Source organism: Branchiostoma belcheri, unplaced genomic scaffold, assembly GCF_001625305.1.
Source record: "Branchiostoma belcheri isolate BF01 breed outbred unplaced genomic scaffold, Haploidv18h27 scaffold68, whole genome shotgun sequence".
NCBI classification, from domain to species: Eukaryota; Metazoa; Chordata; class Leptocardii; order Amphioxiformes; family Branchiostomatidae; genus Branchiostoma; species Branchiostoma belcheri.
Genome location: NW_017804331.1, coordinates 124,721 through 142,079, shown reverse-complemented (window position 1 = coordinate 142,079; position 17,359 = coordinate 124,721). Strand labels below are relative to the sequence as shown.

Sequence of the window (17,359 nt, the reverse complement as noted above, 5' to 3'; positions counted from 1 at the left end):
TCTGTATCTGTATAGCCGGTATAACCGCCTTTCAGCGTAACACACCAGCTTTGCAGGCACGCGGCAGGCATCTAACCCTTGAACTTCTAACTCTAGACATTGTTTAAAGCTATCTAATGACAATGCCCCTACTGTACTTGGTAACAACGAGTTCCACTCTGCGATAGTTCTAGGAAAGAATGAATTCTTGAACACCTCAATCCTTGGTTGATAACTCTTGGTTGGTACTTGATGGCATGACTATTTCTTGTTCTCTTCTGGGCTGGTATTAGGTACTTAGTAATGGGACGTCCACCAGTTTATTAGTCATTTTGTACATCATGCATAGTCTGGACAACCACAGTCTTGAGGTCGTATTTGTAATAAAATGCCTGTTTGTCTTGACATTGAACCTGTGCACACTGCATGTAAGGATACGAGAAATGCAGTCGTACCTACAAGCTACATCATATACCAGATTACTGTCTTAATAGATAGTACTCCTGTAAGTCAACTGGAATTTTGAAAACACACCTCTTGATGCTAAATAATGAAAACAACGTAGCGTACAAGACAGGCTACACCGGTGAAAAACGATGTACGTGATATCAACAGACACGCCAGAAGCCGCAGATGCACCGCTTTACGTCATGAAGCCATTTTCCCGGTGTTGCGCCTGGTGGCGCACGTCAGGACACGCGTCACGCGTCACACGGGAGCTCGGGAAAGTGGGCAGCTCAACCCCACTGATTTACTGTCATCATGAAACTTGCATGAGGGGATTGGGCAGGCTTTTTACAGCACTCCTGCCGAGAATAACTGTACACGGCCACGGTGCAACCAACTGAAAATCATCTTATTTCATCACAATTACAGTATTTCAGGAGGGAGAAGGACTAGGTACCAATGTGGTAATAGCACAGATACTCATAATGGCAAATACAGTGAATTACAGGTAAGTTCTTGTGGGTAGGCTTTCCAAGCAAAGTGCTGAGAAAAGGTAGCCCATGTGAGAAAATTGTCATCCCAACATTTTTTCTGCAGCCAGCAGCAGGTTGCAGGCCTGTATAAAATGAAAAACTACTCTCCAAGCAGAGTTTTGGCTTCTTATTGGCATGTTTTTAGGCCTTTATTTCTTTCTGTTGGCGTAAAAAAAGGGACCAGTGCAAAAAAGAAAGCCTGATAAGAAAGCCTAAAAACACGCCAAAAATAAGCCCAAACCCAACCCTCTGCTTGGAGAGTAATAAAAAAGTTCCTGCTGGACTTTGGTCAGACTTAATCACCTCCGACAGCCTGGGTCTGCCGGCCCCTCGGGACTTCCATTGTCTCACTAACGGCCAGGCAACCAATCACCAGGCAGCATCACCAATACATCATCGCTCAGCTCGGGCGTATGCAAATGTGGCATATCCTTTTAAGGTCACGGGAAGACGGAGAACACTTGGCCGGGATTACCTGAGACGAGAGCGTTGTGTGACCTTGAGGATGTAATTTGACATGCGCACTGCACGGGGCCTGCCACGCTCCAGTGACAACACAACCAACATGCATGTCAGAGCAGACGGACTCATCAGAGTCACATCATGGGACAGCTGAAGTGCAGGGACTTTTCCTGTCTTCCCTTCTTAACAAATCCAGCAACAAACAGAACTGATACTGTACATTTTTATTTTCATTCACTTCAAGTTTACCTCAAAACAAGCTAAGGCTCACACGAACCACTTCTTACATGTTTTGGATTACATTAAGGAAATGTAGAGACAGATGTTTGTTCACCTTAGACTTGAAAAGTTTAAGGTTGTACCCATTTGGACAATCGCAAGGAAGCTTGTTCCATATAGTGATGTAATTCTAGGAAAGAAGTCATTGCAACGTAAATATGAAAGACAAAGGCGAGTGAATGAAAAGTGATTAATATAAAATAGTACTACTGTAACAGTAGTAACTGCAGTCCAGTCCCTGACATATGCCTGTCTAGTGAAGAAGACAACCTTCCATCTGAGCTTACAGAACTGTCACCTGAAAATAACCAGCCCTTAGTACGTCTTTGATCTTCCCTCCCTACATGTACCAGCCTCCCACCAGGAGCACCATCAATATTTCATGAATTTGATGCATCTGCAAAACCCTGACAATAGAAAACTTAATCCAGTTGTACCAATCAATTTGCTTTAAATTTTGTCACCGTGTGGTTGATGCGTGACGTATGCTGACAGCCGTGGGGTTATAATGTGTAAGTGGCCGGCTCTGTGTTATACATCTTCATTTACCAGCACCTGCCAACTAGTGATGCATACCTAAACCCAATTTTAGGTTCAGGTCCGGATTCAAGTCCAGAGGTTTAGGTTCAGTTCCGGACTTGTGAGTCCGGACCTAAACCCATGGCATATACAAAATTGCATGTTGGCAACCTTGCAATGTTGTCTGAGTGAAACTTTGGCCACATAACATGGAGGCCGGTACTTGACAATGCCCGATGGCAATGTTTTCTTCATTTTGCAGCAAAGATTTTGCAATCTACGGAAGGTTTTAGGTGGTTTGGAAAGAAAAGGGGTATGTGAAATGGTCTTTTATGGTAATAAGTCCGGACTCGGTTCTTGACTTTTAGGTTTTTTTGGACTTGAACCTAAACATTCTTACAAGTCCGGATCCAAGTCCAGTGAACCGGTATGCAGCACTACTGCCAACATGGTCGGAGAAAAGTCACCTTCTCTTTTCATAACTCTCAAACTAGCTGCTGAAAGACACAGGTAAAGATCATGCAGGCACAGACTGATCGGAAAGGTAGTAAAATGTTGAACTTTATCTATTTATTCGTTGTATTGGTATAAAGTTCAACATTTTACTATGATTACTTCTAACACAGATGAACTTTCATGATGATGGGGAAGGGACTAGGTAAGTAGGTAGGTAGGGGAAGGTCTCATGAAAAGAAAGAGAGCCATTTCAAAGTCTCATAAGCAGAGGTTTTTAGTGTGTGTTAAGCAGAAATCCATGCAAGTTTGAAGGGGTAAAAGCCAACAAGGTCTGGTGAAGAATCTGATGTTTTTTTCATCACTGTAAAATAAATAGACAATCATACTTTCGGCAGGATTTAATCTAAATTAAAGCAATAACATAAAACCTGACTTCAGTAGCGACAGCCTTTCAACAAGCTTCACACAAAAGCTATGAAAAAATTGAAAGCCTTTCAGTCCACCTTCCCACAGTTATAATGCCTGGATTGATGTATTATGAAATGGCATACCATGCTTAAGTTCTTTTCACTGTTGCACAATTCTTCCTGTTGAACTACTTTTCCTTGCATGTTATTTTTATCCAAGGCGAAGCCTTCGTGCCGGAAATGTACGACAAGAGAAGAACAAACTCCACGGCTCCCAGGTCAAGCCTGCTCTGGTGCCCATTCATCTCAGTATACCAGTTTCATTCATTAACAACTAGTTTCATTCATTAACAAATTAAGACAATTAAGACACTGATATGAGTTTGTTGGTTCTTGGGGATTTTTCCAGAAAAAAAATAAAACGACAGGGCAAAAAAAAAAAAAAATAAAAACAGGTCTAGGCATCCTATTAATATTATAGCCCCAAATGCTACAAAGAGTACAATCATAGGAGTCAACACAAAAGGCTGGGTTTATATTTAAACAATGACTTTTTAACTTTTAATCAAACTACTGTATTGATAGATGGAAAAACTGTTTACTGTAACAACTTGGAAGAAATGACTTGTCTCAACTGTTGGGGGCAAAATAATAGCATTTTTTAGTTGACTCAGAATTTTTTTTTTTTTTGCAAATCAGAAAAAAATGAAGAGGCGAATCTGAGAACCAATAAATTAAATTGGTGTGGCCTTACTCAAAGAAAAAAGTTTCCACAAAAGTGACTGGGGAGGGTGCATGAAAAGCAGGTGATTCCATGGAGCTAAGCTTTAACAGTTATGTAACTCGATACAGAAGTTATGATTGGTGCGCTCTCAGCCAATTACACTAACCCTGAGGTGGACAGCCGCACTAATCAGAGTGGAGCCTGTCAGCACAAACCCTGACAGCGCCTGGCTTACGGCTGTCACACCCACAGAAAGGCACAATTTGCTCCTCCAAAACAATTTCCACTCCGCACAATGGTAACCTGAGACCTGGCAGCCATCTTGGCTGTAAGGACTTGTCCTAGTGCTGATTTCATTCCCAAACAGAAACACGGGTACAACTGCCGGTGTCAAGTCGAGTTATTCCTGGCTAAGCTTGTCTAATGTGTTGTGCTGATGTTGTAAAGCCAACTGGGAACACCTGTGTGTGCACAATAACATTTCAAATGTCCATTACGCTGCCCAGAAGCACAGTAAAGTAGTTGTTTGCTGGTTGTGTACACAGAAAGTGTGGAATTCTCCCGACTAAACACAGAACACCGCTTCTGTGATTGTTCCTGTTTCCATGGTGATATTATACCAAACCCTCAAGCTATAAGCCTTGTTTTATAGTATTACAGCTACACATAGACCTGGCAGGGCCTTACTAGAGTAGTTGTACTGCAGCAAATCTGCCCTGACCTGGAGCCAACAGTGCGGCGGTCACATTACAACTCAATCCAGTGCACTGTGTACTGTAAACACTCTGCCATCGGGAAAAACAAGTCTCACAGGCTTACAAATTTGAACATTGTCTTTTTAGTACAGAAATAGAAGGACAAAATAAATAATACCAATTATTTAAATAACCCATCAGCCTTCTTTTCTTTGTAGGTAGACCTAGTCCATGTCCTATGCAAAAGGATGGGCAGTAGGCCTAACTAAGTAAGATTATTGTTTGTTGCATTGCTTGTAACATGACAAAATAAGACTAACATAATTATTGAAATACTTGCAGGTCCTACACAATTTCCAATGTGGTCCATTCTACTATTTTCCATACTTAGGCCATGTTGATTTGATTATATGGATGACATCTGCGCGTGCATGAAAAATAATAAAATCATTGCTATATTAGTACTTTTCTTATGAAACATTATTAGTTTTTGCTGACTATCTTATATGGTGCACCCAAAAATTTTTTGTGCACCCAGTTTTGTAGGTTGGGTGCACCAGTGCACCTATTCCGAAAAATAGATTTCAAGCCCTGATTATATTGCATCATGCAGTCAAACAAACTTGAGTCATGTAAGTTCCTGTATCTAAGTTTTTGTGAACAAAGATCCAACAGGAAAGGTACAAGGTCAGGTGAAGTTACGTCATCCCGAGTCGTGCCACACTTTTTCACCTGAGGCTGACTGTAGCTAAAAATAGCAGCAGGGCTTTACCATGTGACTGATCACTAGTAGTGCCTGGTGCTGTCTGCTTTCCTGACCCATCCTCAACCAAACCTGGCCAGTCCTGTTTGGACTTTGTATTCTAAACAATGTTGTATTGGCACTCAGCTGTCTCTATGAATGATGCTGTCTCTATTAATTTGCTAGAATAACCAGAGCCTTCCACAAAGTTTGGGCAGATCCAAAATAACACACCTCTTCAGACTTACCAATTTCAACATGAGACAAGAGACACCATCATGGCACATAAATTTTACACATTACCTCTTTCGTGCTATAGCTATCTATCTCATTCTGTTCAGTACATAACAAGGGTGGAAGAAATTTTGGGCTGCATACATGTACATGTTACTTGTATATTCTGTTCAGGCTGTGATCATGAAATATCTACAACCAATGACCAGCCCCACCCTCTAAACATAACATAACATGACTTACCCAAATCAGCAGGGTCGTTATTATTATTAATAAAATGTTTCTCCTAATTAGGAGAAGCACAAACGAGCCATCTCCGTCTGGGAGGGACACGTATCTGACCTCTGACCTACATGTACCCATAGTCCCCGTAATCCAGAGAAGCCGGGGATTACAGTGGATTCCGGCCCTCCCACCGCCCCACTAATCCCACTTCTCCCAATTACAGCCGGGATTAGGAACGTTTACTCTGATGGTCGCTGACGGGGCGGATAATTCCAGCCGGATCAGACATCAAAGGGGAAACAACTCCCAGCAGACGGGCTGAGCTAAGAAATTGACTTCAGATTACAAGGCTTACACTACTAAGTTACACTTACACAATTTTGTACATGCGCTGCTTCATTGATACACATTGGACAGTTCAAACAAGAAATAACAGCATCAAACCTGGTCTATAATAAGTAAGAAATTGACTTTAGATTACACGACTTACACAATGTCGTACAATGTACATGCACGACTTAAGTAGATTACAAGGCTTACACAACGTTGTACATGCACTGCTTCAGTTAAACACGTTGGACAGTTCAAACAAGAAGTAATGAGTGCAAATGTGACAGCATCAAATCAGTCCTGGTCTATAATCTGTAAGAAATTGACTTCAGATTACACGACTTATACAATGTCGTACATGCACGACTTAAGATTACAAGGCAGTAATGAGTGCAAATGTGTCAGCACCAAACCTGGTCTATGAGTATAATCTCATTGAAATACTTCATGCATGAATTCCTATCAGGTCCTAGTTTATGTGGGAAGGATAACGAAATGTTATGGATTCTTGGCAATTTGAAACATCATTATGTACTAACTTTTACTTATAAATATTTTGTATGTTATGTGTTCAGAGTAAGCTGGTGTGTTATGCCGAAGGGTGGTCAAACAGATGCAGAAGCCAGTGTGTTATGCCGAAGGGCGGTTATACTGGCTATACAGATATACAGAAGCTGGTGTGTTACGCTGAAGGGTGGTTATACCGGCTATACAGATATAGAAGCTGGTGTGTTATGCTGAAGGGCGGTTATACCTGCTATACAGATACAAATACAGAAGTATAGAGATTGGTTGTGAGAGTTACATGTACATTGTATGACACTTGGAGTGGCCATCTTTAAACAAATGTTTTAACACTAGAAGCTGGAAACACACCATGGTACCAGAAACTTGTTACCCCACACCCACACAGTACTGTGCTGTTCTATTATCAGCTATCCCTTTCTAGTTCTAGCTAAATCCAATGTGGCCTTCTGCCAGCATGGATGTCGGCAAAGTGTGTTAGAAACTGAGTGAGAAGCAACAGTTTGCAGTTAGCACCACAGGTGCAGCTAGCGCCATACTAGCAACTAGCACCACAGGTGCAGGTAGCGCCATACTAGCAACTACCACCACAGGTGCAGGTAGCGCCATACTAGCAACTAGCACCACAGGTGCAGGTAGCACCATACTAGCAACTAGCACCACAGTGGCAGCTAGCGCCATACTAGCAACTAGCACCACAGGTGCAGGTAGCGCCATACTAGCAACTAGCACCACAGGTGCAGGTAGCGCCATACTAGCAACTAGCACCACAGGTGCAGGTAGCGCCATACTAGCAACTAGCACCACAGGTGCAGGTAGCGCCATACTAGCAACTAGCACCACAGTGGCAGCTAGCACCATACTAGCAGGTACCGCCACACCTAACTTTAACATGCTCTTATGTTCTAACATTAGGGACTGTAGTGTTGGTAACTTATAAAATGTAGATTATCTATTAGATCAGCAATGACTTACTCATTTCAATTAAAAGGTACACAGTAATCTTTGCAGGAATCTGTTAACAGTTGCAATCTTAACTTTTTGTTCAGTGCCAAATATTGTCATTGTCTTTTGAATCTAAAAAAAGGTAGCGAAAACTAAATCTCCATGGAAATCTGCATTGTATATTCATGTTTGTTTGTTTCTTTGTTGTCTGCTTGACTACTGAAACATCAGTTGTCTCCCTGCCATGTCTAGAGGGCAGGTGGGATGAAATTGGTCTGAAAACTGACGGCTTCTGGCCGTGACGTAACCTGCACATGACTGCAATCTCCATAGAAACCTGCATTGTGTCATCTGTTTGTTTGTTTATTTATATTTGTTGTCTCCTTGACACGTCTGGAGAGTGGTATCAAATTGTGGCAGGTTATAATTAGGGTACTAGTATGTCCCCTCCAAACTTTCCTACGTTCAGCAGTGGTGGCTTATTCTAAAATAAAAGAATTGATCTGTGAAATACGTAAAGGTACCCTGAAAAACTAACAGCTATATAATATGTAGTTTTTGTACGCTCATCATGGACATAAAAGTTTTTTCTTCATGGCTGCAGGCGTTTTATGAGGCACCTGTTTTACTGCATGTCTCGTAGCTACAACATAGTAGAAAAAAAACCTTCAGTCTGGAGTGTTGGATCAGGCACAGGATAATGCACGAATAAAGATTAGAGTAACTACGTGACGAGATAACTAAAGTCTTGTATCTATAGCTGCAGCTTTTGCAAATGTCTTTCCCTATCACACAGTTTGTGCCAGTTTTGTGCCAGTCAAGCATACCGAGATACTTACAGGAACTACGCTGAGATGTCTTCGGTTTATGCTTCGTAGAGACGACATGAAGTCAGATTAGATGCTTAAAGCACGCAGAAGCCTCTTCTCTCAAACCACATTTGCACTAAATAAGATCCTCTGGATCTGTCCCTATCCTGGTGGCCGGACCAGAGCAGCACACAGCAACAGTCGGCAGCCAAGTCTGGACTAGCTTCTGCCGAGGTCAGAGTTACGAGGCTGCCTCTGTATGATTATGCCGGTCAGCAGAGTAGAAAACTACGCAGATATCAATCTTACCAGATGGATTGCACAGAAAGGTACTGTAAGTCCTGATATTTTCACTGTACTGTTAATGTGTTATGTTCACTGTTTTCACTGTCACTTCTGTACCGTGAACTTATCATTACAGTTAACAAATAATTCCTGGACTTTCTTTTTCTGTCACCACCGTGAATATATAGTTCTGTGAACATGACCATTTTTCTCAGGCCATGAACTTTTGCTACCGTGAACATAAAGTGATTTACAGTAACTTACTGATGGGCAAACTGATAGGAGGGTGTTGGGAAGGGCACACCTGGAATTCCAGCTTACTTATCTGTTTATCTAATAATGATCTGTCTTCATATCAGTCTATTTCTTACATCAGTAGAAAAATTTCCATACTGAGATATTCTAAGGTATCATTTAAAAATTTGGTCCATAAAAAAAAATTTCATACTGAGATAACCTAAGGTATAGTTTCACAATGTGACTGAAATATAACTGATCTGCCACAGGTGAAACATTACCCCCTCTGACCAGCGTTTGTGTAGAATGGTTTATTATGACATGAATCACCTACAATGACATATATCATAACTGTCTCGAAGGCTGAATTGATGAAGACTTAGTGATATTACAGAAATTGACTGCACGACTAAAATTGATTAAAAACATTTTCTATACAAGCTCAAATCAAAATCAAAAGTTTTACGGTCAGCATAATCATTCATCTATACACGTCCATTCTGTTATAAAATTGAAATAGTTTAAAAACGGATAGAAATAAATGTTCTAGTATAAGGCAATTTGCGACATTGAAAGACAATTATGTGTTCAGTAGACGGACCATGCGTGGTACAGCACTCGTTCTATAGTGTTCAGTTTGCACGCACAAAACCCCATTTCCTGACCGACGGGAATAAACTGTACACCTTCTGCAGTTCCAGTAATTGGTTGGAACATCTTAATTGTTCTATGAGGACCTTCCCAGAGTTTTTAGGTCAGCCAGTAACAATCCCTTCAATCAGCAGCCAGGGATTGTCATGGCACATCTAGAACCTCATGTGTTCGCGCTGATTGTTCCCAGTGGAACTGTGCAGAAATCAATCAGACTCAGCCAGACAAGCTCAGCGCAGGACACAGGAGTTTTCTTTTCTCTGCTGTCAGCACTTAGGTGAGAAATCTTGGTTGTGTAGAAGAAAACTATGAAGGTATCGAACATAATTTGCAGGACATCACAGGAATAATGTTTTTTGTACACACATACAGAAAAACATTGATTGGAATTGGAAGTATCATGATCAGAGGGCAAGAAAGCAAATATACAGTCACAATATGACTGTTGGTCTTTGCACTCCGTCTCCATGATATAGACATTATAGTGCAAGTCCCTGCAATGTACCTTCATCCTCAGACATATTGACTTAACATGTGTCCATAGTTGACATGTTCCTGAAGGTCAGAAATCCTGGCACAGAATACATTAATCATTACACAGAACAAATCAAATGGAACACACGGAGAAGGCCTCTAACACTAACACTTCAACAGACAGAATCACAGCCTTTCACCAGAACAGGACTGCCTGCCTGTGTCTCACTACTGCAGGGCTGGCCGTTTCTCAACATGATTTTATTTCTGAGTCTGACTCTATTGACCTGCTGTCTGCTATGGTTAGCCTGGCTCCAATCCTACTTGTTGGCCATATACATGTTGTACTGTACCTCCCCATCATTTTGAGGGTGCGAGTAACGGAACCCTGTAAATAACTGAAAAGGATGGCACCCAGTCTATGGTAGTCTTTTTTATTGATTACAAGGCTCGGTAGCTAGAAAGTTTCCCACAACATTAGGGTGACTTTGTTGTAATGGCAAGTACAAGAACCTGCCCCTGAGACAGCTGCCACTAGCCTGTTTACTGAACCTGTTTTAGCTCTTCTCTGTCATCCTTGTGGAAAGGCCGAAAGAGACTCGGCACCTAAAATAGGTTTGACAAACAGGCACAGCCTATAACAGGCACCTGTACCAAGGACAGCCCCTACATGCCATTCAGCAGTCCATCTGCCATGTGACAGTCAGGACAACCACCTGTTAGAAGACAACGCTTGTCAGACGTTTGACCCAGTTTTCCTACATTCCATCATTTCCAAGTTTCTGATCAAGTCTGGATCCCCGGACCTTCTGCCAAGGAAACAGTCCTACAGATGATACCATGTACAGGGCTGGAAATACTGGGTGCATGTGCAACTTAGTGCACCCAAAATTGGAGGTGTGTACCCAATTTTTTCTGTGGGTGCACCCAAATATTTTGGTAAGTGTTTTTGTACATATTAAATGTATGATGGTATACAGGATATTCTTGGCATCTAAGTGTCAGAAAAATAATAAAATTTTTGTTAAGCTCTGATTCAAGCACAGAAGACGAGCAGTTAGATTAGGTTTTGTTTAATTTACATAACATGGTGCTCCCAAAAACTTTTTGTGCATAATTTTTTAGGTTGGGTGCAGCAGTGCACCTACATGTATTTCCAAAAGTGAATTTCGAGCCCTGATATACCATCAGGTACCAGATACAAGCACATCACACACCCACAACTGGGTATTTCCTTGTTATTCCCCAAACATCCCACCAGAGATTAAAAAATTTTAGTACATTGGGTCATAAAAGACCATTACGTTGTTGTTATTACATGTTACTATGTATAAAGTTGACCTTGGCTTTAGCTACATTGATCTGTTAGACAGGCCGGTGAACTGTATTTACCCAAAATGTTTGGACAGGGATGCTTGAATGAAAGACAATAATCAAGATCGTGCCGCTACATTACAATCTTGTGGTGCTTTGGAGATTGGGGATTACAGCAAAATTTTCTTGACACTAACTATGTATGTACAGCATTTTCGTGTGCTTCTTTCCTGTCCTGGTTTCATATTTGTAAGTTTGGCAGTTGGTGAAGAAATTGGAGAGTCACGTAATGCCTGTGTAAAAACCGAAAGGGGCGAGCATGTCACAACCGGGAATCGAACCCGAGTTGTCCGCTTGGCGGTCACCAACGCTAACCATTACACTAAAAGGTCGCACGACCATTTAGCATGGTCAGTTAGCGGAGGATAAACCCCACTGTTACACCTGGTAGTTAGGGAGTTGTGGGATGAAAATTTAATACCCAAATGGGCATTTCCTGGCCACATCTGGAACAGATACTTAAGTACTGACTCATCAGCAGGCCAATCTGAGGTAAAATGTCATCAGCTTGACACGGTCTGACACAAACAGACATCAGCCGGAAATGAAAATTGTACATTACCATTGATTATGACAAAAGAAGTGTTTCTGTTTTAATCAATTATAGATGGAAATAAGTTGGTACAAAAACAAAACAAAACAAAATGGCACGTATCAGATACCAAATTTTTACCATATCATAAAGGCATAACTAATGCAGTTTTTAGCATTACTGTAAGAGAATGGTGTGAGATGTGTAACTGTTGGCAAGACTAACTTTGCAGTTTGCACCTGTACTGCCTTCTTACATTGCTGCCTGGGACGGTTTATAACTTTATAGTGTACACAAATGTTTATGTTGAAATAATCCAACAACAACAAACCAGTAAGCCATCCGAATGCCCTACAGACATTACCGCAGGCATTAACACTGGTTCTACTCAAAAGGCCAAGGCTGAAATCTGCGTACTTCAAAGTTCTGCTTTCAGAGATGATAAAGGCTAACAATGACCAATCATGGTCCTCCAGTCTACTTTCTACATCAAGTGTTACCCGATACTGTACGGCAGAAAAGAAGCCGGCTCTTACTTTGGGACGGACCACTGAAGATCGCGGATGTTGTGTGAAAATGTTGCTACAAACGTTCTCAAATCAAAGCTTCGTGCAAGTTTTTACATTGTCAGTCCTAAGTGTCACTCCTCTGTCCATATTATTACTGCATAATGTCTTCTGACACCTCCCGATACACATTCTTCTGTTATGATGAATCTTGTCTACATTATCCAGACCGTTTCTCATCTATTCTTAGAAACATTGTTTAATAAATGTTATAGGATTAAACATTTCTAGTAGAAACATGGTTGTTACTATTTACATAATTGCTGTAAATCCCAAGTCAACATGCAAAATAAGGAAGCCAACTTAGAATACAGTATACATACACATAGTGATGTATACCTAAACCCAATTTCAGGTTCAGGTCCGGATTCAAGTCCAGAGGTTTAGGTTCAGGTCCGGACTTGTAAGTCCGGACCTAAACCCATGGCATATACAAAATTGCATGTTGCCAACCTTGCAGTGTTGTCTGGGTGAAACTTGACGATGCCCGATGGCAATGTTTTCTTCGTTTTGCAGCAAAGATTTTACAATCTAAGGAAGGTTTTAGGTGGTTTGGAAAGAAAAGGGGTATGTGAAATGGTCTTTTATGGTAATAAGTCCGGACTCGGTTCTTGACTTTTAGGTTTTTTTGGACTTGAACCTAAACATTCTTACAAGTCCGGATCCAAGTCCAGTGAACCGGTATGCATCCCTACATACACAGGATAATAAACCTGGATCCAAACCTTTACAACTTGCAATTACACACTGGTACAATGTAACAACATTCTATGGGGAAGCTTCAGAAATTGCCTTCAGAATTTATCAGTAAATTTTTTGTGCACGCAATTTTTTAGGTTGGGTACACCAGTGCACCTATTCCCAAGAATGAATTTCAAGCCCTGATGTGTGAGTCCTGACCAGCCTCCTGTCACAGGCAGGTACAAGGTAGGCTGGACAGGAGGCAGGATTTCCTATTCTCCATCTGGCATCTATTATCCCACATTTCTAGGCAAACTGCCACTAAGAGTTACACCAAGGAAACTTGACCTCTTCCCAACAGCAATGACCTCCAGCTCAACTCTGACTAGTACTTGTACTGCTTGGTAAGACACAGTAACAATACCAGGACATCACATCACATCAGACATTGATGTTTTGGGGATTTGGTACTATTTAATTGCCAAAGTCATCTGATGTCTGAATCACAGGAATGCAGGACCACCTGTTAAAAAACCTGGCGTCGCCGGAGAGAAAAATCCAAGGAACCCAAAATATAAACATCTTTAGTTAACTCCAGGGCGTGAGCCTGGGTCGTGTCTGTCTGCACGTAGCTACATCTTGTCTGTACAAGTCATTCAGCAGCTGTATCTAAACAATGCAGAAATGGCACTTGTATATAACAATATAGGCAGGGTTGGAAATACTGGGTGCATGTGCCCCTTAGTGCACCCAAATTTGGAGCTGTGCACCCAACTTTTTTCTGTGGGTGCACCAGTGCACCCAAATATTTTCTTAGGTCTAATGTATGTAAAGATGTTAAATGTATGGTAGTTATAAGTGTCAGAAAAAATAATACAAGCAAATTTGTTATAGTACTTTTCTTCAAATGAAACATAATTATATATCATATGATATCATCTGTATCTCAACAATGTAGAAATGGCAATGTAAGTAATTGTAACATAAAAACAAAGTGCTAAGCGATACCGATAGGCCATTAGTAAGTAATCAGGACACTTTAACCTGCAGCCTGCTAAGGTACTGTAGCTACTTTGCATACATTTTTGACTGTAAAGTTTCGTCGTTCCTCCTTGCTGCCTTTCTTGATTTTTCATCAATCTCAAGACTAAACCACAAACACGGCTGTCACACAGTCAGATGGTGTCTTTCTTTGCGCACCTTCATGTTTGTTTCTGTACAACGTTTTTCTGTCAGCTGCTTTTTAGCAAGTAATCCTTTACCTTGAAAAGGGGGAATGTAACTGGATACTACTAGTACTGCTACCTATTTGTAAGCCTGGACTTATTTATATGGGGTTCAAAATGCACTAATTCTCTAACACGTTACAATATTTGAGTTGATACACTTTTGCCTGCACTTGCAATAATGAGACTGTAGCTGTTTGTTCCATGACTACATGACAGGAGCAAACAGACCTGGACTCTGGCATTTCAAGCACTTTCCTCCAGCAAACAGCCTGATGGTCTGATATATTACATTTGCCACGATAAGAGCATAGAGTACAGGAAACAACGGCACTTCCAGTTTAAATTTGAACAATCCATAGCTGAAGATAAAACTCTGACTCTGACCTACATATATTCTGATATATTCCTTTTTTAAGATGCCAGCAGTATTTTAGTTTACTATAATATGACAAATTTTCTTGTCAAACAAGGGTTACGTGACCTTGACTCCTAGGTGTGCATTTGAGCCTGAAAATCTCCCTCCACAAACAAATGTGTTTGATCACGCTCACATATTTCGTCCATGTCAATATTCTAATGGGTCAACAAGTCGGGTGTGTAGGTCGGTTGTCATGGCAACTGGAAAGGCAGGGGTCGGGGGTCGGGAATGTTCTGTCCTGTGTACAATTTTCTTTCAGGGCTCAAAGTTCATTTTTGGGAATTGGTGCACTGGTGCACCCAACCTAAAAAATTGGGTGCACAAAAAATTTTTACCAATTATGTTTCACTTCTTGACACTTCATTTTCCTGACACCTATATATATATATATATAATACTATACGCCAAAAAGCAGTTACTCAAGCAACTGGATATGATTTTGGAAACGTCAGACGTTTCAGCTAGTATCCACTAGCTTGTATCGTATTACCTGGATGTCTAACCTTCATCGATGTATATACTACTATACATTTAACATCTTTGCATGATAGCAAAAATAAAAAAAAAATTGGGTACACAGCTCCAAATTTGGTGCACGAAGGTGCACAATGTCATGTACTTCCAGCCCTGTACATGGAACTTCTGCAAACCACTGCAACCCTGCTGACCAGAAGCCTGCATTGATCTGCATGGCAGGATAGAAACTGGTAACAAAGCAGGAATGTACACACTACAATGGGGCTCCAGCCAGAGCCATTCATACCACATTGATTTTCACTTATCTCAAAATATGCAACTTGTTATGAACCGACTCTTTTTTGGTCATCTCAGTCAGACCTTCAAAGCTTCAAGCCAAGTTTGCCAACGTTTGGTAAACGTACCAGAAAAACACGACAAGAAAGAGAACTCCTATCCCAGAATATACTGACGCCTGACTAACAGTTATCAATCAATCAAATGCAATCTCCTTATGGTACACTAAAAATACATGTAGCCGTCCCAGTGATTGGGTTAAAACATTCATATACCAAGTTAAAACATTCATATACCATATATAGTATTCTTGCATTTCAATAAGACTTAGTGCTTGACTATAACTGAAGGGAGTTACACTACAGTACTGCAAGTGTATCATATGATATATCAACACATAACCGTATACTTTTCTTTATAATTCATAAAGGAACATCAGAGATGAATAATGACAAAAGCTGGTTTTGCCCTTGAAATAAAGAAGGAAGCATGAATATTTGATTATCAAGGACCTTGTAGAATCTATTCCTAGTAGTACTGTTGGATAATGCCATCACATATACTGTTCAAAATCTGCATATATCTGATGTTGTAATGTTGGTGTCCCCCCCCCCCTCGGAACCTCAATTTCCCATCCAAGCCAGCCTAGCGGGGACCAATAGGCGGGCAGCATTTCGGCCACACCCACAACCCGCGCTTTAGCAAGATATGGTTGAAAAAGATGTTTATTAAACTTGTTCAAAAGATACATTTGTAAATTGTTTTCTGAAATTCCGTGTCTTTGAATAGCTGGAGCAAAATAACTACCGAGCCGAGTTAAACCATTTCGGCACTGGGCTTCTGGTGCTTACGTCGGCCGCGCGGCTTACAGAACAGTACTAGTATCTTAGACCAAGCTTAGACCAAGTCTTTGTCTGTGAAAATGTAAGAAAAGAGGCCGTGCAGTCGTGTCCTGCCGATAACCTTGTTGTCCCGATTAAACTTTGTTACCCAGGCGGTATGATCTCGAAAATACCTTGATACCCTTTTTAAAGACAAGGTTTGATTTTCCGACTCCAAGTTTCCAGTGCTGAAGCAGCCGACACTGGACACCAAGTGTTGACGTACTTTCGGCACTGGAGATCTAGGACGAAGCAGCCTCACCTCTGTATACCGAGTGCTGAGAAAGGAACCCGTTACTTTGGTAACTTGCATTATTTTCACCCAAAATACACCAATTCTTACATTGTTTATCTGACATTACCAACTCAGGATGCTGTTCAACCCCATTGTCGAATGGAATCGACCGCAAAGTGGGCGTGGCGCGGAATGCTGGTCACCCATTGGTCGCCGCTAGGCTATGTGGATGCGAAATTGAGCTAGGCCCCCCCCCCTCACACAACATGAATCAACAGGCTGTTGTCCAGGACATGACTGCCAAGCAGAGTGATTTGTCCTGGGTTTGGGTTTCAAATGAGGTGTAAAGTTTCCATGGAATTTCACACTCTATCAGGGAGCAACATTCCAGGTGAGGTCCTGTCTACCTGCTTGAGATGGGGTTTTGTGCGCGTGAAAAATTTGCGCGCGCGTGAAAAATTTGCGCGTGAAAATATGCAAATTAGCCGATTCCCAAGGGATTTAAAAACTTTTTGCTGTTTTGGACTTAAAAATATAGATGAAAAGTCATAAAATAGAATTGAGTATCATATTATCACATTCTAGAGTACATAGCCTTGTTTTGTAAACTTTTCAGTGACTTTTAGGTGATTTTCAAAGTTCAAGTTTTCACGCGCAAAAAAGTCTGAAATTTTGCGCGTGAAAGAAACTGCTTCATAAAACGCCAAATCAAGCTTATAGAATGGAGAAAAG

General features: G+C 41.1%; 2 protein-coding genes across 2 annotated transcripts in view; both read right to left on the bottom strand.

Annotated features, from left to right (window-relative positions):
• Positions 1 to 17,359, bottom strand: part of LOC109484013 — a 65,666-nt gene that overhangs the window by 48,018 nt on the left and 289 nt on the right.
• LOC109483986 (crescerin-1-like) overlaps positions 10,625 to 17,359 on the bottom strand; it is a 9,563-nt gene continuing 2,828 nt past the window's right edge. The window contains exon 3 of the mRNA XM_019787143.1: positions 10,625 to 10,674. Within this exon, the coding sequence (XP_019642702.1) occupies positions 10,625 to 10,674 (50 nt within the window). The remainder of the gene's footprint in view (positions 10,675 to 17,359) is intronic.